The 20,168-nt window shown below is 46.6% G+C and overlaps 1 protein-coding gene and 1 non-coding gene across 2 annotated transcripts; both read right to left on the reverse strand.

Annotated features, from left to right (window-relative positions):
• Positions 1–14,248: 14,248 nt before the first annotated feature.
• Positions 14,249–15,263, reverse strand: LOC116904191. Its single transcript, XM_032907104.1, has one exon. It carries the CDS (start codon positions 15,087–15,089, stop codon positions 14,250–14,252), a length of 840 nt encoding a protein of 279 aa, XP_032762995.1. The 5' UTR covers positions 15,090–15,263; the 3' UTR covers position 14,249.
• Positions 15,264–19,610: 4,347 nt separating this feature from the next.
• LOC116904784 lies at positions 19,611–19,681 on the reverse strand. Its single transcript, XR_004388448.1, has one exon. It is a non-coding gene; the product is annotated as a small nucleolar RNA SNORD93 (small nucleolar RNA).
• Between the last annotated feature and the right edge of the window lie 487 nt (positions 19,682–20,168).

The raw sequence follows: 20,168 nt of genomic DNA on the forward strand, positions 1-20,168 counted from the left end.
CTGCCTCTGCCTCTGCCTCTGCCTCTGCCTCTGCCTCTGCCCTCTGCTTCTGCCTCTGCCAGGATTAAAGTTGTGTGCCATCACCACCACTTTGCAAGGTTTTGTTTTGTTTTTTAAATACAGTTACTAAAGCATTTCCACACAAGTATGTAATATACTTTGAGCATACTCCCCTCCAAACCTTGAACCTTTAGTAATTGGTGTTACTTATTTTATGTGTGAGGGTGTTTTGTGTATATTGCATGCAAGTCTGGTTCCTATAATGCATGAGGTCCTGGGTGAGACCCTTAGTACCCTCTCCCCAAATTCCTTGAAATTTGTAATCCACTTTGATGGCATTCAAGATGCAAGACTTCGGGGGGAGGTTATTTGATCTTGAAAAGTATTGTGTGACTTTTAGGGTCCCTCTTGAATTTAAAGACTCGGATAGGATAAGGCTGTTGGCCTGCTTGCTGGGGCAGTCCCTCAGCTAACTTAACTAACGGTATCTATCCATGTGACTCTTTCTGCCCTGCTCCAGTTCTGCCTCAGCCCTCTTCTGCTTGCCCTCCTGCCCAGCTTCAGTCCTTGGAACTTTATTGCTCAAATTGGTATTTCTTTCTCACAAAAAAAGCTGTTAGCATAATAAGAGATTCCTCCCCTAAGGCAGTTTGCCTTTGTGGGAGGGGGCAGTTGAGGAAGGAACAAACATTTACATATCCTGCCAACCTGGCGTTCTCTCTAACACCAGCAAACTCTATGAGAACCATCAAGGGAAGAACTATATTCCCAATGTCCAGTCCATTTGTCCTATCTTGGGGAGTCCAAAGTTCTGTGGAGTGTTTGTGTCAGAAGAGCACAGCGAGACGTCCCTTTTAAGTTTATATTTAGAAGACAATCAAAGAAAAATTTTAAGAGCTCGAGCTCATGATTATGATAATTATCAGAACGCCACTGATTGTTAGCTCTGAAGTTAAGTCTATCACTGGTCTAGTCTTCGAACCCATCAGAGACCTAAGAAGGATAAACTTCACCTGAGTAAACAGGAGCAGAGCAAGCAGTTTCAGAATCTAATAAAAATGGCTCACTGGCTAGTCACCCAACGTTCCAGTGTCAGTGGGGCCATGCAAGTTTGCCTGTCAGACCCAAAAGATTTGACTGCTTTTTTGTTTGTTTGTTTGTTTTTTGTTTCTGTGAAGCAAGAGCTTTTGGAAGACTTTGCTATCTTGTCTAGGCAAAGTGGGGCAATTGAGTCCCCAGCGTCCGGCTTGTCCAGTTTGGACGGCATACTGTCAGCTGTCCAGGCGGCAAGCAGTTATACCCCTCTGGCCAGGTCAGCCACGTTTGAAGTGAGCTCCAGGTGGAGGTTTTTCTGTGCCCAACATCTTCGGAGGAGGAGGCTAGGGGTGCTTTCAGGAGCAGATGTGTTGGTCACAAAAAGTCTTTTGTTAAACATTTTAAATGACATATTCTGCAAATCTCTGAAGTGTTTGAGGACCAACTATCTATCTGAAGTATATATAAATAGAAAAACTTGCTTGTTTCTAGTTATTTAACTTTGAAAACACAAGCAGCTAAATAAACCTGTTACACCCAGTTCTCAGGAACCCCAGAAGACCACCAGGAATTGCAAGTCCGAGTCTGATGCATGAACAAAGAGAGTCCAATGCCCTCCTTTGGTGTGTCTGAAGGCAGTCACGTGTACTCATATGCATAAAATTAATATATATAATACATATTATATAAAGCAGACTATGTCGAGGCCCTTCCTCGGTCACAAATTCCTTCCCCTGGATCAAGCTCTCCGGATCAAGGACGTCTTCTTGAACCCCACAGCGGTGACCTTCCAGCGCGTCCACTCTAGTCACCTTCTGCTGGTTATACAGACACCTCGAGGCGTTTCCAACCCCTAGGCCAGAACAGAACAGACACAGACAGTACAGGAACGCTGACACTACCACACAAATGCCGGCACGGGACTCTCCCGATTGCAGATTCCAGAGATCTGCTGGGAAATCCCAAACAAGCCCCCAGAATGTTATGCCCAGTTCTCCAGAATCCCAGGAAACCGCCAGGAATTGAGAGTTCGATGCAAGAACAGAGAGAGTCTTTATGCGTCCAGGGACTTGAGATATATATATATATGTATATGTATGTATGCATAAGCTGGCATCTTTGAGTTTTGGTGTTACATGATTGGGGAGGGGATAAAGGAATGCTTTCTTTCAAACCTGATGTTTGTTCAGACATCGGGCCGATCCCACAGCTAGAAAGGGACCTTCCTGATCTGGGAAGTAATAACTCTTTGCTTTATCAGAAGCTACGGTATTTTATAAACTGGTCACAGCTGTCTGGGAACACTAAATTGCCTCTTTCCCATAGTCCAACACTGGGATTTTATCTTTTCAGGGATATTGGCTCCTGCTTCTTTCAAGGGGAGGAGTCATCTGCATCCGAAATGCTGGTTGTTAATCGGGGGAAGGAGTGGGAGTCTCAGCAACACGGAGGCTAGGGTAGGCTGCCTTTTGTCTGCTCCCAAGGCTGGCATCTGCCTGGGAGTAGGAAGTGGGGGAGGGAGTGCTGGTCACTTGGGCTCAGCGTTGGAACAAGGGAGGGCACAATTGCTGGGCACAGGTATCCCTCCTGGAAAAGTATGCTCTCATCAATTTATTAGCTCAATTTCCCTTTCTGCCCTAAGCGTAATGGTTTGCCCATTTAGCCCGTCAGACATCTTCGTCTCCCCCCTTGGCAGAGGCCACAGGCTCTAGCTGTACCGAGGCCTTATATGATTGCAGTGTCCTCCTTCCTCCAAAGCATGGCAAAAAAGGGTCCTCTCTCCTTCCCTGCATCACCTTTTCCTCCTGGCACCCGGAAGTCCCACCTGTACCTTGTGCCCAGCACAATTGGCTCTGGGCCTTCTTTATTGACAAATCAAGAACCAGTTAGGGCAATAAAGGCATTTCTCTATAGTGGATCTTAAAATCTCAGCCTTTCTACCCCCCCTTTTTTAAAAAGAAGAACATTGATTAATTGGAATAAAGGCAGCATCCTTGCTCTGAAAAAAAAAAAAAAAAAAAAAAGAACCAATTAGGGAACTAGAGCTTAGCAACAGCACCTCCCATTACACCAGGTAGCCAAAAATATTTACCGGATACGGTGGAGACACCCATGTGTCCTCAATTTACCCCTCTGATAGTCTGAGGGTTGGGAATATAAGGTTTGAGCCTTGTACCTATGAAGTTACCGTAGATACCATAACCAGGAATAGGTTTGCAGCATTCACAAGTTTTCTGCCTGATGAACTGTAACATGTCCTCCCTCAGATAGTCTTTTGAGCTGTTCCTATGTACGGGATCAGCATCCATGTAAGCGGCTTTGCTATCATTCCAGTCTCTTCCCTCACACCACATCAGCAGCCAAGATTTGCAGGACGTCTCTCACGGTCAAATCTATATCTACATTAACTTGGAAGGACTCCATAACTTTACATTTCCTGTGGAAATAATGGCCTAGCTTCTCCCCCATTGGAACACGTTTCCTGACTTCCATTCTGAAGTTAACACATCCGTATAGGCAGATTTGGTTGTCAGTCCTTTCTCAAATCTATTGTTTTTCAGCAGCTGTGCTATCTGTCTCATTGACATTTAAAAACTGTAAAGCTAATGAATTATTGTGTAATTTAACCCTGGGAGATCTCATATCGCCTTTTTGCTTTACAAGCATCTCCTTTAAAGTATTGTTAAGTCTTTACACAATTGCTTGACCTGTAGGATTGTATGCTATACCCACAGTGTGTTTAATGCTATAATATATAAAAGAGAAATTGTTTCGTTGTACTGGATACCTGCGTGAAAGCATTATTAGTTTTAATTTGTAAAGGTATTCTTATGATAACCGTCACTTCTAATCAATGTGTAAACACAGAATCAGCCTTTCAGAACTCAGTAGAAGCCCATTGGAATCCTGAATAGGTATCAACTGTTTGAGACACATAATTTAGTTTTCTAAACTCTACAAAATGAAACACATCCGTCTGCCAAACTTTATTTGTGTGAATTTAGAGTTACTTCCAACAGGTAATGGAACTTGATTAAACAAAGAACAAGTAGGGCAATTTTTTATAATTTCCTTGGCTTGTCACCAAGTTATAGAAAAAGTTTTCTTTAAGCTTCTACTATTTACATGATGCCTATTACGTAATAGCATATATTTCTAACTTTTGAACAGAAGCATATGGGCTTTGAACTACTCTATATTTTCTGAATTATAACTTGCCATTCCTGATGTATATAAGGTTCTCACAGTACACGAAGAATCCAATTAATTCTTTATAAACAGAAGTTGCTTGTTCTTGAGGGTGCACATTAATTTCTCCCAAAATGCTATTGCAAGCTCTTTGCCAATCCTCAGTGATTACCCACAATGAGGTAATTTCAGCATTAGTAAAAGTCACTACAATCTCTGCTGGGTTTATTCCTGGTAATTGACAAAGTCTTAGTCTTCTTCTCATAATCAACTCAGAAACCTTTTCTATAAAGGTCTTTCTTTTCTTTCTTTCTTTCTTTCTTTCTTTCTTTCTTTCTTTCTTTCTTTCTAACTGTTTATGTACTAAAAATATGCATCTAAAATATTATTGCCTGTGGGAGAATGAGTAAAATGCAACCCAGCTTTGGATCTAGGCGATCCATGTGCTCATCCTGTAATCTTTTTCCTACCAGAGCCAATTCTTCGGCTTCAGCTGATAATTTTCTTGTACTATTTAAACCTAAATCACCTTCTAAGGTTTGAAATAAATTACTTAAGTATTGAGTAGTTAACCCAATTGTGGGTTGTAGTCAACTAGTCTCCCAGTAAATTTTCAAAATAATAAAGTTTATAATTGGTATCTTCTGATCTGTACCTTTTGTGGCTAAATTTTCTGTAAACCTATTTTTATAATTAATAGACTCTCCTCTTTGTATCTTTTCCAGGAGCAATGTGTAATCCCCAATAAGGCAAAATTATTGTTACTTCATCAAACATATTTTTTAATAAGGCAACTCCATCTGGGTCAGCCAGCAAGATATCATCCTATAAATTTTAGATTGAGAAAACTATTAACAATTTACAAATTATTTGTAATGTCTGTTGTACAAAATATTGACAGGTCAATGTCCACTGGTATCTCTTAATTGGCTTTTCATGGTTAAATGTGGGCAGAGTGAAAGCAAATCTTTCTCTTGTTTCTCAAGGGCTATTGAGAAAAAAACTATCTTTACTATTTGGGGGACTTTACCCCACATTAGATCATTTAGTCCCCAAATAAACACAAAGCCAACAATACTAACCGGAAAGTATGAGAGCTGGGCAGGTTTATCAACCTCTATGCTACTTTGTCTACTTCCCTGTCAATAACCCCAAAATATCACTTGCTGTGTTCTGCCTGGGCGGCTCCTATTCTAACTCTCTGCCCTTCATGGCCATAATCCACCTACATCATACAGGGTGCCTTCTTCCCTGAAAGCCCAGGAACTCAAGTCCTGCCTATCATTCTTCTGCTCAGCTACAGGCTGTAGGCATCTTGATTAACCAATCATGGATAACTTGGGCGGGGGGGCAAGGTTTATACAACAAAATCTGGTATACATGAGAATCTGCCTGTATTGGAGCAACCAGATCCTGGGGCAAAGAATTTACTTGAATACAAGCAGCACCAGACCAACCCACTACAGTAGGGATTCCAGGTTGTAAGGAATCCATAGGCAGAATTACTTTATTGATTGTTCTCAGATCTGTCAGCTTCCCTCATTTTCCATATTTATGACAAATATAGAATTCTAAAGGCTGGCAGAAATATTGAGCCTTCAGCCGCTCTTGAACCAGCTATTAGTGCCTATAATTTTCCCTTCTTTAAGGATCACTGCTCCACTCAAACAGGCTTGTCAGATAACCATGTCTTAAATGGTAGGGTGGTTGGTATTCCTATTAGTGGTCTCCTTATAAATTTGGAGCCAACTTCTGCTGTGTTCTGTTTAAGGACAGCCCAGTCTGTAACTGTTTTGATAACATTTTTCAATACCTTCGTTTGAAACATCAATTTTACAGCTTGTCCCTGAAGTTGAAGGAATGCTAATCTATCCTTCCCACCGTTGCAATACATCTCTTCCCCATAAATGGATGACTCTATGGCACATATGGCCTTAACCTTCCGGTCCAATATATTTAGACCGTTTTAGACTTAGTTGTACCCTAGGAGCTGAGAAGACACCTTTGAAGTAGCCAAGCTGGATTCTGAGAATCTTGTGGAACTGTCACATCTGCTCCTGTATCCACTGGGACTTCAATCTCAATCCCATCTGATGTAATCTCTTGTTCTATTAGAATTGCTCCACTCTTATTAAATGGTTTAGAGCAGTGCTGGCTGTCATTTCAGGCTTCAACCTTTTAGCTGTGGTCTAAACAGCCTTGCCTTGGCTGATAGGGAACACATGACTCACGTTTTTTGCAGGGTCCAGCAAACCTTTGTCAGTTTTCCAACAGTTGAGGAACATTTGTATCTCTAAATGATGCACATTCATAAGCCCTGTGCCTGTTCCTTGTACATTTTATATACCCCAGGAAGCATCCTCCCCGACTTATATTAGAGAAAAACTTATCCTTAATGTAAGGTTTCCGGAATAGCTGAAAGAAGAGCCCAGACTCAAACAGTATGCAAAGACAGCATTTATTCTGCAGAAACAGCCAGGGGCCAACCATCCAAGCAAAATGGCGATGACTGCAGGAAGCTCGTTTTAGAGCCAGTTGGGGGTTCCTGGTTGCTGTTGAGTCACCTTCACCAGGATTGGTTGAGTTTATGGTATGGGATATTTGTATATTTCTTGTTTGTTTGTACCTCGAGAGAGAGATTGTTACCTTATAGAGACTCTTTCATACCTGTTCTTAGTCCCTGGTTGGATGTCAGGGCAGTCGCTGATTGGCTGCCCTTTCTGTGTGGTTTCTACAAAAAGCTGTGCTGTACTTCTGGGAAACTGAAGTTTAAGGCCTAACGTGGCTTCCTGTTATAGAAAATTGAATTAGAGGGGTTAGGGATTTAGCTCAGTGGTAGAGCGCTTGCCTAGCAACCGCAAGGCCCTGGGTTCGGTCCCCAGCTTCGAAAAAAAAAAAAAAAAAAATGGAGTTGGGGTCCTCTCAGGTACTGTTGCCTTTCAGCACTTTTAGCCCTGGTTGGCCACAGCTCCAAAAAAGCAAAAAAAAAAAAACCGTTTGCAATTAATTGCCTGTCCAATCATAACTGAATTGGAACATTAGATCCAATATCCACAGTAGTTTTTTTTTTTTTTTTTTTTTTTTTTTTGGTTTTTTTTTTCGGACTGGGGACCAAACCCAGGGCCTTGGCGCCTTAGGCAATCGCCTGACCATTGAGCATTAAATCCAACCCCCAGTAGTTTTAATCCATAAATAAATACAGTGACGTTTGAAAGTCTAATCATTTTTTTTTTTTGCATTGAGCATTAGCATTCTAAAGCTAAAGATTTAACTGAAACTCTTTAACTCTAGCACCTGATATTGCTCTATCTACAGCTTAGGTTACTTTGTAAACACTTAGTTTACACATTTGTTTCACATAGGCTGTGTTCACCAGACTACCACTGCCTCCTGAAATCTCCTTAGAGCTAGTATCTCTTCTTTTGCCAACCAAATTCATTGTAACATTGAGTTTCTCTCATTTGTAGGTAACTTTTGTGAGTGGGAAAGTCATTGCCCGCTTTCTAATAGGCTTGGACTGCCATCCTGCAATCTTGTCACAAGTTGGTGTAGGATCCGATGGGGAGGTCCCACTCACGAAAACACAGAGACGGAGAGCAATGCAATCAAGCAAGAGGTTTAATGATCCAGTAAGCTGGGGCCGTCCTGCCCATAAGACAGTGGTGACCTCCCATAGCTAAAGTACACACTTTTTCTACATCTGGGGTATAAGGAGCTTCTATTTGTAACTTGACAGTGAGCAGTAATCCCACATCTTAACGGTCTTTATAAAACCTAAGGCCCCAAGTATATCCTTTTACCCATTCTTTGGCCATCTTTCCCGGCTCAGTGAAAGTGACACGGAGTGGGTGGCACCAGTTATAGGCACATTCCGGCACGGAAACCCCACCAGGAACGTAGGGTTCCAAGGTATAGTTTGCTACTACCTTAATATAGTCCCAGCTTGAGGAGGGCTTCCAGGATGCTTCCCCTGATGTCTCAGCATCCCAAATTTTTGCAAAAGAAGTCAGCCCCACCTCCACATTTAGGGTTGAGGGACCTGTCCCAGTGATACCCGGGGCAGACATAGAACTCCTGCGTTCAGAGCATACTTCTCCAGTGGCCATCACAGCAGCCTCCCCACGGGGGCATCTGGTGTGTCCATTTGTCTTAAGTGCAGGTTGTGGGAGCTGTCTGAAGGCCAGTATGTCCTTCCAGGTCCCAGTCTGTGGCGCCAACAGACAGGGTACAGATATCAGGGTACAAGTCTGGCCACCATGAATTTGGCATAGTGACCTTGGTTAAGCTCCACACCACGTCACCGGCCCCATTTACCACCAGCCAGGTTAGGTTGCGTGGTTGGTGGGGGCTGGAGCCAGCAGGGCACAAGGGGAGGGAGTTAAGGCACAGTACCAGTACCAAGGGGAGGAACCACATCTTTGGACTTCCTGGTGATCGTTAGTTTCAGGGGATTCTCTGTGGCCTGGACTTTCCAGCTAGAGTGATCCTTTTCCTTATCCTCCGTCGGGGGCAGGGGGGGCTGCTTTCACACGTGAGGCGTGGATCCAGGCAGCTATCCCATCCACCTTAACAGCTGTTGGCGTAGTCAGCAGCACCAGGTAGGGTCCTTTCCAGTGGGGCTCAAGAGTCTGGGCTCGGTGTTGCCGCACGTATACTGAGTCTCCCACTTGGAAGTGATGTCTTAAGGGTCCCTGTCTTGTAGGCAGCTGCCAACTGTGACCACACTTCCTTCTGTACCACCTGTAGACCTTTCAACCTAAAACACAGATCATTATTACTAGGACAGGTTGGTTCAATAGTGTCCCCCAGCAAGCTCAGGGGCACTGGGGTCCCATACAGGATCCGAAAAGGGTTAGACTAAAGCAGGAGGGGGTGTTCCTAACTCTTAATGAGGCCAGGGGATAGGAGCACCACCCAGTCTGTGCCGGTCTCCATGGTCAATTTAGTCAAAGTCTCTTTTAGAGTTCTATTCATCCTCTCTACCTGTCCTGAACTTTGAGGTCTATAATTGCAATGAAGTTTCCAATCAACCTCTAGGTACTTGGCCACTCATGGCTTACCTTAGGGCACCTCAAATTGGAGGAAGATTTCTTCCAGTATCTTCTTAACCACCACCGTGGCAGTTTCCTGCTTGGTGGGGAAGGTTTCTACCCATTCTGAAGAGGTGTCTATAAAGACTAGAAGGTGTTGATAGCCACACTTGCCTGGCTTTACCTCAGTGAAATCAACTTCCCAGTAGACTCCTGGCCTGTTGCCCCGGAACCTCCTGCCAGGGTCATTGTATGCAGGCATTCGCCCACAGCTGTGAACTACCTGCTCCACCAGACATTTCAGTCCTGGAATGTAATACTTAGATCTTAAGGCCGTTTGAGTTAATTTGCTTACTCCTAGGTGGGTGCATTTGTTTCGCCATTGTCTGTGCTTGTTCCTGTGGTAGGATTCTTTATCTTGACGGGGCAAACCAGAGTTTTCTTTTCTGAGCAAAGCGTTATTGGGGTCCTCTGAAATAATTGCCAGGTCTTCTGCCGAGTACTGGAGTCTTGGCTCCGGTGGTTCGGGGTCCCAGACCATCCTCACTCTTCTTGAAGGTTCAACTGCCAGCACCCGTAAGGCAACGGACAACTGCAGCTCCAATTCCAGGGGGATCTGATGCCCTCTTCTGGCTGCCATAAGCACTGCATGCACATGGCACAGACATGCAGGCAAAACAGATAAAAGTAAAAATTTTACAAATAAAGCCAAATTTCTCAAAAGATCTTTTATGTTAATATTGTAGCAAGATTCACGCTAGGGCTGATACACAGAAAACTAAATAATGGCACTGAATTCTACAGGTAAAAAAATTCTCATGTTCTCTGTATGCAATGGGACTGCCTCAAAATTTATTTGTTTCCACTGTGAGGGGGACAAAGAAACCTAAAACCTTTGAAAGATCTCTGTAGGGAGACCCTCCCTCAAGTATCGAGGAGTCTCGGACCCCAGACACACGAGAGACCAATCTTGAATGTAATACGCAAAAGGTGAGGTTTATTACGAAGATCTCTGGACCCACACATATACCACACAGGAGACAGAGGTGTCGACCCCGGGTGGCTCGGAGAGGGGCTTTTTAAAGGGTGAGGCTGTGAGCCCCAGGGGATGAGGGGATGTCAAAGGGGAATGACAAAGATACCATGAGTTACAGGACTGTCCGATTGTTCTATGGCTCCAGGAGATGAGGGGATGCCAAAATGTTTTATGGCCCCCTGGTTCCTGGAACAGAGCTACTAAACCAGGAGAAGGGTTGGGTCCTCAGGTCCTCATTATTCCGAGAGCAAATCTTATCCCTTGTCCTGTCACAGTAAATGTTTGTCAGAGTTGATGAAGCATCTGCATCTGAAACACATCTGGTTAGGCTTCGGGCCAGCCAGTTTCCTGGAATGCTCTCTGCAAGGCACAATGGGGGCTTAAACAAACATCACAGGGGCAGAACAGCTACTCACACTGGTGATTAGTGTGTCAGCATTAGTTCTTCTGCAATTTCAGCCATCTGTCTTCCTGAGTCAGATCCTGTTGGTATGTTTTGAGCTAATTTAAAATTCTATCTCTCGTTCCCCTCTTCTTCTACTACGAAATTCTAATCTTAGAATTTTAGTGTTAGGTTTCTCACTCAGCATCGCCAGTCGTCCTAACTGACTGGTATTGTTGTCTTAGGACCATCAATTGAACAGCATTTACTCGGTGCTTGACAAAAGTAATCAACCTATTTGCTACACATGGGCCAAAAATTAAGACCAGGCAAATTATTAATATTGGCCCGGCCAAGGCAGAGAGTAGGGTAGTCATCCAAGGGGACCGAGTAAACCAAGATTCAAACCAACCCTTTTGGGCGTCTCTATCCCTTTGCCTTTTGTCTAATCTTTCTCTGAGTTTCTGCATGGAGTCTCTCACTACTCCAGTATGGTCAGCATAGAAACAGCACTCTTCTTTAAGAGAAGCACATAACCCTTGATCCTTTAGAAATAATAAGTCTAAGCCCCTCTGATTCTGAGGTACCACCTCCGATAGGGAAGTCAAAGATTTTTCTAAGTTAGTAATGGAGTTTTCTAGTATTTCTAAATCTTCATTAATGGCAGTGTTGAGAGCATTAAGACTTTGTTGTCCAGTAGCCAACGCAGCAGCTCCCGTCCCTACCCTGGCAGCAATGCCTACTCCTAACAGTATGGCAAGAGAGAGAGAAATGGGCTCTCGTTTGAATCTTTTAGGCAAGAGGTCAAACTCATCTTCAAAATCATCAGCAGAATGATAGTAAATCCTGGGGATTAATTGTATTAGCACGCAGAAATCCATTGCTGGCCTGAACACACTTGTGGACACACATGGGGTGAGTCCGGTATTGCATGCCCACCATCGATTATGCCCTGGTACTAAGTAGTGGGTGGTTGCTGTCTTAAACCCAATTACTGTTCGGTTACACAGATGTTTGTGGGAGCCTGGCGGGGTTCCCAAGCAGAGTCCTGATCCAGATACCTCAGTTAAGGTTAGTTTTTTTCTGTCCCCCAGGAGCATGAATGATGGGTAGTGACATTATAGAAAGTGTCATCCATGGCTATCCCTTCATAATAAGGGGGGACTACACTCAAACACAGCCAACAAGATTCAGTGGTGGCTGGACTCGTATCATTTAAAGCATGGAAGGCACCCTCGACCAAATTGAGCAGTCTTCGGCCAGTAGAGGGTTCAGAGTGGGGAAGGGGGGTCATAGAAGCTAGAGGATCTGGAGGGGAGGTCGCCATCAATGCAGGTAAGGCTCGTGCACGTGTTTCCCGAAGAACCTGGTTAGGTCCTATGGGCATGGGGGGAGGATTGGTAAAAGTCAGCTTAATCCTAAAGATAAGTCCAGGATCTTTTCCCACAGGGTCTAGCCGCAGTCCCCAGCTGTTTCCTCTAAGCCAGCTCCGATGGTTGCGTCTTCCTGAGTCAGTGAATCTTATGACTATGGGGTTGCAGTACTTGTTCTTACAGGGGCTGTTGGGGCTGTTCCAACGGCGGCTGTTGCTATGGGCGCACCCGCTTTCTGAATATTTGGAGCTGTCTCTCTCCCCGTGATTAGGGCGGTCATAGCTACTGTTCTTTCTTACTGTAATTAAATCCCATGTGGAAGTGGGGCTCCAATAAGCCTCACCAGTAGTCTCGCAACCCCATGCAGCCCAGAAAAAGTCAGGGGCTCCCCCACACTTAGGTCAAAGTTTCCAGCTCTGGCCCTGGCTGGGACAGACATAGAATCCTGCCGACCGGAGGTTAGCTCGGTAGAACTGTCCTGAGCACCCAAAAGTGCTTCCCATCCCGTTCGGGACACATTGCTCTTCAGCTGGTGGTTTCGAAAGATCAGAGTGGTCGGGGATATCCCAAGAGAGTGATCCAGCCGCCAGTTTACAGATATCTGGAGTTAGGTCTGGCCACCAGGTCCATGGAGGATGCACTGCCGTGATGGACCATATAGGGTTCCCCTCCTCATTAATCACCTCCCAAGTCTGCTGTATGTCTGCCTCCAAGTCTGGGGCATGGGGATTGTTGTCCTGACTCGCGGTTACGCTGGTGGTGTAGACGCAGCTTAAGAGAACTATGAGTCTTTTTCAGTATCCACTCATCTGTAGCTGAATTTGTGGCCTTTTTCACGTGGGAAGCGTGGATTCAGGCAGAGATCCCTTGAACCTTGACAGCCATAGGGGTGGTCAGTAGTACTATGTACGGTCCTTTCCACCTAGGCTCGAGGTTCCCGGTTCGGTGCCTGCGTACTAAGACAGTGTCGCCAACCTGGAACTGGTGGGGGACTCGGGTGTCTCCGGCTTCATAGGCCTCTCTCAGCTCATTCCAGACCTGTTGTCTAACCGTCTCGAGGGCCTTCATGCGAAGATGTAGGGATTGAGAAAGAATAACATCAGAATCAAACACACCCCGGCCTCAGTGAGTGGCGGTGGCCCTCCGTGGAGAATTTCGAAAGGGGTCAGTTTACACCTGCCTGGGGAGTTCCGAACTCGGAACAGGGCGAAGGGGAGGAGGGCCAACCAATCGCTTCCGCCGGTCTCTATGGCTAATTTTGTCAGGGTCTCTTTTAGAGTTCTACTCATCCTCTCTACCTGTCCTGAACTCTGGGGTCTGTGTGCACAATGTAATTTCCAGTTAATCCCCAATTGCCTGGCCAGTCCCTGACTCACTTGGGCAACGAAGGCGGGCCCATTGTCGGACCCTATTACCTTGGGTACTCCAAACCTCGGAAAGATCTCTTCTAAAATCTTCTTGGCCACCACACTGGCCATCTCCTTTTTCGTGGGGAATGCTTCTACCCATCCCGAGAAGGTGTCTATAAAAACTAGTAGATATCTGTTACCATACTTGGGAGGTTTTGTTTCGGTAAAGTCCACTTCCCAGTGAACTCCCGGCTGATCTCTTCAGAGCCTTTTTCCTGTAGTTCCTTTATAGGCTCCTGCGTTCACTAAAGCGCAGGCTTTACACTGCTGAACGATCTCTTGAGTCATCTTTTGGAGCCCCAGTACATAAGAACCTGGAAGCTTTGACTGTGTCTATTAGTCTTTTTGTCCCCAGATGGGTGATATAATGTAAACTGGCCACATACTCACAGCCCTCAGCTTGGGTTAGGATCAGTTTTCCTTCATCTGTCACCATCCTTCCTCCGGGGATGCTTGGCCTGGGTCCTGGTTCTGATGTAATCTTTTGGGAATCTTCCGATGGGTACTGAAACTCGATCTCATCTTGAGTTGTACACATGGGCAGGATCTGGACTCCTAGGGCTGCTCGCTTAGCCACTTCGTCTGCCGTCCTATTCCCCCTAGCTACCGGGTCGTGTGACCTTTGGTAGCCAAGGCAACGTATTATGGCCACCCTTTCTGGAAGGTGGATTGAAAGGAGGCTAAAGGTTTTTCTTTATTTTTAACGCCCTTTCCAGCTGACGCCAGCAGCCCCTCTGCCTATATATGGCCCCGCAAACGTGGGCAGGCAAAAGCATATCTACTGTCCGTAGATGTTCATAACCTTCCTTCTGCCAGCCGCAGGGCTTGGATCAGGGCTATCAGCTCTGCCTTCTGTGCTGACGTTCCTTCTGGTAATTTGCTGGCCCAAATGGTCTTTTTCCCGTCCACTACTGCTGCCCCAGCCATCCGTTTACCTTCGACCACGAAGATGCTGCCATCGGTGAACCAAGTGGGTCTTCCCGGCTGGGGTTGATCCGTCAGATCCTGTCGTATCCCGGTCTCTTCAGCCAGGATGTCAGAGCAAACATGTACCAGTTTTGTGTCCTCAGTCTCTAGCAACAGGGTGGCCGGATTTAGGATGGCTGGAGGGGCAAAAGTAATTCTCTCAGTCAGTAACAGGCTCTGGTAGTGGGTCATTCGGGCGTTGGTCATCCATCGATCTGGTGGTTGTCTGATGATGCTTTCTAGGGCATGAGGTGCTACCACAGTCATGGTTTGTCCCAAGATTAGTTTGTCAGCGTCCTTAACTAGCAGGGCCACAGCTGCTATAGCTTTTAGGCAAGAGGGCCAGCCGCTGGCCACTGGATCTAGTTTCTTCGACAGGTAGGCCACCGGCCTTTTCCAATGTCCCAAAGCCTGCGTCAGCACTCCACGAGCCACCTTAGCTCTCTCATCCACAAACAGGACAAATAGTTTGGTTAAATCAGGGAGGGTTAAGGCTGGGGCAGTCAGTAGGGCCTTTTTAATGTTGTCAAAGGCCTGTTGTTGTTCCTCAGTCCAGACAAATGGTGCCTTTTCTTTAGTCAGGGATTCAGGGGGGCAGCCAGGGTGGCAAACCCTGGGATCCAAAGTCTGCAAAACCCAGCAGTGCTCAGAAACTCTCTTACTTGCCATGGAGTGGTTGGTGTCGGGATCTGAGTCACTGTTTGCTTCCTGGCTTCAGTGAGCCACCATTTCCCATCCCTAATGACATACCCTAAATAGACAACCTCAGTCTGACACAATTGAGCCTTCTTGGCAGACGCCCGATACCCCAAGTCGCTCAGTTCCTTTGATACAGTCCGATTCCGATTCTGATTCCGCCGCTAGGAGCAAATCATCTACGAACTGAAGCAGGGTTAAATGGGGATTCTCAGCTCTAAATGGGGCCAAATCACGGTGGAGGGCCTCGTCAAAGATGGTGGGTGAGTTTTTGAATCCCTGGGGTAATGTGGTCCAGGTTAGTTGGCCAGCCTTTCCTGTTTCTAGGTCTCTCCATTCAAAGGCAAAGATAGGCTGGCTGGAGGGATATAGTCTGAGACAGAAGAAGGCATCTTTTAAATCCAGGACAGAATACCAGGCTCTCTCCGGAGGCAGTGAGCTGAGGAGGTTGTATGGATTAGGCACCATCGGGTGGATGTCCTGAACCCTTTTATTGACTTCTCTTAAGTCTTGGACAGGCCTATAGTCATTAGTCCCTGGTTTCTTTACAGGAAGAAGTGGGGTGTTCCATGGGGATTGGCATGGAACCAGGATGCCTTGTTCTAACAGTCTCTGTATGTGTGGCCTGATGCCTTTCCTGGCTTCCTTGCTCATGGGATATTGTCGTACCCCAATAGGGGTAGCATCTGTCTTTAACATTACCACGATAGGGGGGACCTTTACTGCCTTTTCCATACCTCCAGTTTCTGCCCAGGCCTTGGGGAATTTAGCCAATTTTGAACCTTTGAGTTTTTTTGCGTCCCTTTTTGCTCATGCATCCAATATTCCTCTTCTAATTTTAAGGGTGAGAGTAGATGGAGTGTCCCAGGATTCCACTGGTCCTCTCTGAGTGAACTTAATCTGGGCCTTAAGTTTAGTCAGTAAGTCTCTACCCAGCAAGGGGGTCGGGCACTCAGGTATCACCAGGAAGGAGTGGGACACTTGTCCCCTGCCAAGGTCTACCATCCGAGAAGTGGTCCAGGGATACAATCTCTGTCCGGTAGCTCCTACAACCAGGGAGCTTTTGCCCTTAAGTTTTCCTAATGGCTCTTTTACCACCGAGTGTTCCACTCCGGTGTCAATCAAGAAATACATAGGGGTCCCCTCCACGCTCAACGTTACCCTAGGCTTGGGGAGGGGGTCCGAGCCCCGTCCTCTCAAATCATCTTCTCCCAGTGTCAAAACCTTGGGGTCCCTGCTCCTCTTTTCAGGACATTCTTTGGCCCAATGGCCTTGTTTCTTACAGTATGCACACTGGTCCCTTCCCAAGGAGGGTCTTGGAATCCTTTTTCGGTCTTCTGGCCTCACCCCTCGTCTACCTGTCTAACCACCCTCCCCCCCCTCCTCCTCTGTCTCTCACTACTGCGGCCAGGATCTTAGTCAGATTCCTCTCTTGCCTTTGATCTTGTATATCTCCTCTCTTTCTCTCTTTTGTCTCTCCTGCTTTTCTTCTTCTGTCTCCCTCTTATGATATACTTTCTCAGCTTCCTTTACTAAGTCTCTCAGGCTATAATCTTGCAGCCCTTCTATTCTCTGGAGCTTTCGTCTGATGTCAGGGGATGACTGCCCCATGAATGCCATAGTCCCTGCTGCCTGCTGCCCTTCTGATAAGGGGTCAAAAGGAGGATATCTCCTGTAGGCTTCCATAAGCCGTTCTAGGACCACAGAGGGTGGCTCAGCCGGCCCCTGCATTACTTATCTTACCTTGGCCCCTCTGAGACCTGCCACTAGAGCCCGGCGGGAGGTGGTCAGCCACTCCCTACCTTCTGCCCTGGTGAAGTCCCAGTCGGGTCGGTTGAGGGGGAACTCAGCATCTATCTCATTGGGGAGATGGGTGGGGATGCCATTGGCTCCTGGTATGTTTTTGCGGGCTTCCAGAAGAATCCTCTCCCTTTCTTCTGTGGTGAAAAGGGCCTGTAAGAGCTGTTGGCAGTCATCCCAAGTGGGTTGGTGGGAATATATTAGGGACTCTATCAGCCCGGTCAGGCTGGCTGGATTGTCAGAAAAAGAAGGGTGGTTAGCCTTCCAGTTATAGAGATCAGCTGAGGAAAAAGGCCAATATTGAAGGGGTTGGAGGTTAGGGGGATCAGCAGGAGGCCCAAGAGTGCGAAGGGGCAGCGCCACGTTGGAGTCAGGTTCTTCGGGAGTTTGGGCTCTCTGGCTTCTGGTTCCGGTTGCCGGGCCTCCTCCAGCTGGGGCTGGAATGCAGGAACTGGAGGTCGGAGGGTAGGGTTGGGGTAGGGGGAGCTTGCCACCCCGGGGGTTCCTCAATCTCGGGATAGATCCAAGGGGCAGAGGGCGATTTAGAGGGAGGCTGTGCCCTCCCCAGTTCCTGTTCTGGTTCAGATTTTCTCAGGGTCAGGGATCGGGAGCCTGATTTGGGCAGGATCTAGGGCTGGACCCAAGAAGGGGGGTCTTGAGCCAAGTTTTGCCAGACAATAACGTATGGCTGCTGGTCCGGATGGGACCCTGGTCCCCTCTGGAGAATGATATTTTTAACTGCACAAATAACATCCAAACTGAACGTCCCTATTGGCAGCCACCCTACTCCAAACTTCAGCCACTCAGAGGAACAGAAAATCTGCCACTTCACTTTCTTTACTTTAGCGGAAAGATTCTGAGCTCTAGTTTTCACCTCAGTCCAGTGGTCAAGAGTCAGGGAAAGGGGGGTCGTCACAGTCTATCCCATTTCGTCTACAAAGTACGACAAACACCCAACACAGAAGACTAATAAAATGACAAGAGAGACAAGAATACCTAGCACTAGTCACCCTCTGTGACTTCTCCGCAGGAAACCGAAAGCTAGATCACTCGGCAGAGCTCTCAGCGGCTTTACAACTAGGAGTCTAATCTCTCCATGAACCCAAAAGGAGGCCCCAGTTCCTTCTGGGCCACCTTCACCCTCGAGGCAACCCCCAGAGTTGCAGCCTGCAGTCTGTCCCCTGCAGCCACGGTGTCCTCACAGACCTCCGTGACAGCTGCCTGAAAAACCCGTCTGAGTCGTTCCAATCCGGAAACGACTGGAATAAAAGCCGGTCCCAGTCATCACTATCCGAAAACGACTCAGCTGGAAACAAAAACTGGTCCGGGTTGTTCCTAGCCGGAGACGACATGACTGGAAACAAAAGTAAAGGACAGACAGACACAGACTGATGAATGCGACGCCACTCACTCAGAGACACTCAGACAAACACTCCACACACCTTCAAGGGGTCTTTCGGGATCCGGGGTGTTCGTGAGGATCCCGGACGAGCCCCCAAATGAAAGATTTCTGTAGGGAGACCCTCCCTCAAGTATCGAGAAGTCTCGGACCCCAGACACACGAGAGACTGATCTTGAATGTAATTCGCAAAAGGTGAGGTTTATTATGGAGATCTCTGGACCAACACGTATCCCACGCAGGAGACAGAGGTGTCGACCCCGAGTGGCTGGGAGAGGGGCTTTATAAAGGGCCAGGCTGTGAGCCCCAGGGGGTGAGGGGATGTCAAAGGGGGAATGCCAAAGATACCATGAGTTACAGGACTGTCCGAGTTACAGGACTGTCCGATTGTTTTATGGCTCTAGGAGATGAGGGGATGCCAAAAGGTTTTATGTTTTATGGCCCCCTGGTTCCTGGAACATAGCTACTAAATCAGGAGAAGGGTCGGGTCCTCAGGTCCTCATTATTCCGAGAGCAAATCTTATCCCTTGTCCTGTCACAGTAAATGTTTGTCAGAGATGATGAAGCATCTGCATCTGAAACACATCTGGTTAGGCTTCGGGCCAGCCAGTTTCCTGGAATGCTCTCTGCAAGGCACAGTGGGGCTTAAACAAACTTCACAGGGGCAGAACAGCTACTCACACCGGTGATAAGCGAAGTGTCAGTGTGTCAGTGTCAGTTCTTCTGCAATTTTAACCATCTGTCTTCCTGAATCAGATCTTGTTGCTGTGTTTTGAGCTAATTTAAAATTCTATCTCTCACCTTTTCTCTCCACACGGCTGCTTACCTTCTCTTCTGGAAGTTGAACCCGTTCACCTCAGGCTCAGAGCTGCAGAAGAAACACCAGAGGCGATTAGACCTGCAACCATTAGAGAATACAGCAACACGACGACGGGCAGACGATGCTGACATTACCAGTCTTTGTATAAACAGAATCCTTAAAGTACTACTCAGTACGCTGGGTATGTCTACTCAGGAATGTTTTAACAAGACTTTAAATGCAAAGCCATCTCTCTCTCTAAGTATTAATCCACGCACCAGTACTCCCATTGATTATTTATTGAGTGTGCACACAGGTGTGCTAGCACACATGATGTCCAAGAAGAACTTGGACAGTTGGCTCTCTCCACCAGGCCCCAGAATCAAAGGCGACCGGGCCTGGCGCTGCTAAGCCCTCTCACTACAGTCCCCAAGCCCCTCATCTAATTTAAAAAGACGTGGGTGGGGTGACTGCATTAAATTCCTGCCTGTTCTGTTGGCCTCAGGTAAATCCTTTAACCCATCACAGCAGCATATCCAGTCAGGTTAGAGTTCTCATCCTTGGCCAAGAACTGTTTCTGGGATTATGTTTGGAAAGTCCAATCTTCCCATCTGACACATACCTTGAATTCATTATCATCCTGGACACAGCGCCAGCAACATCTGCTCAAAAAAAAAAAAAAAAAAAAAAAAAAGTCAGCAATGCAACATGTACCCCATCAGAGCTTTTTATATCCAGGACCTTTCTGGTGGCTGCATTTGATGTTGTGAGTCCTGCCTCTGATGAGCATTTACTCCCGCACAGGGCTCTGACCTTCACACTGCTGACAGCTGGGAGTCTGTTTTATTCCCTCTGGGACAACCTTCTGACTAAATCCACCTCAGAAGCATAGGTTCTTAATGTTTACAGACAAAAAACACTAGCTATACAATTCCGTTAGGAAAGTTGGACGACTTTCTTTGATTTCGAAACCAGAAGCAGCACCAGATGTGTCTGCTGAGGCTGAACAGGGAAGGGAAATGATTCCTAACCTTAGAAAGTGGTCCGCTCCAGG

Source organism: Rattus rattus, chromosome 6 (assembly GCF_011064425.1).
Source record: "Rattus rattus isolate New Zealand chromosome 6, Rrattus_CSIRO_v1, whole genome shotgun sequence".
Classification (NCBI taxonomy): Eukaryota; Metazoa; Chordata; class Mammalia; order Rodentia; family Muridae; genus Rattus; species Rattus rattus.

What these genes read in the sequence shown, in the direction of transcription:
- LOC116904191 (XM_032907104.1), bottom strand. Translation starts at nt 15,089, where the DNA reads ATGGCAAGTAAGAGAGTTTCTGAGCACTGCTGGGTTTTGCAGACTTTG.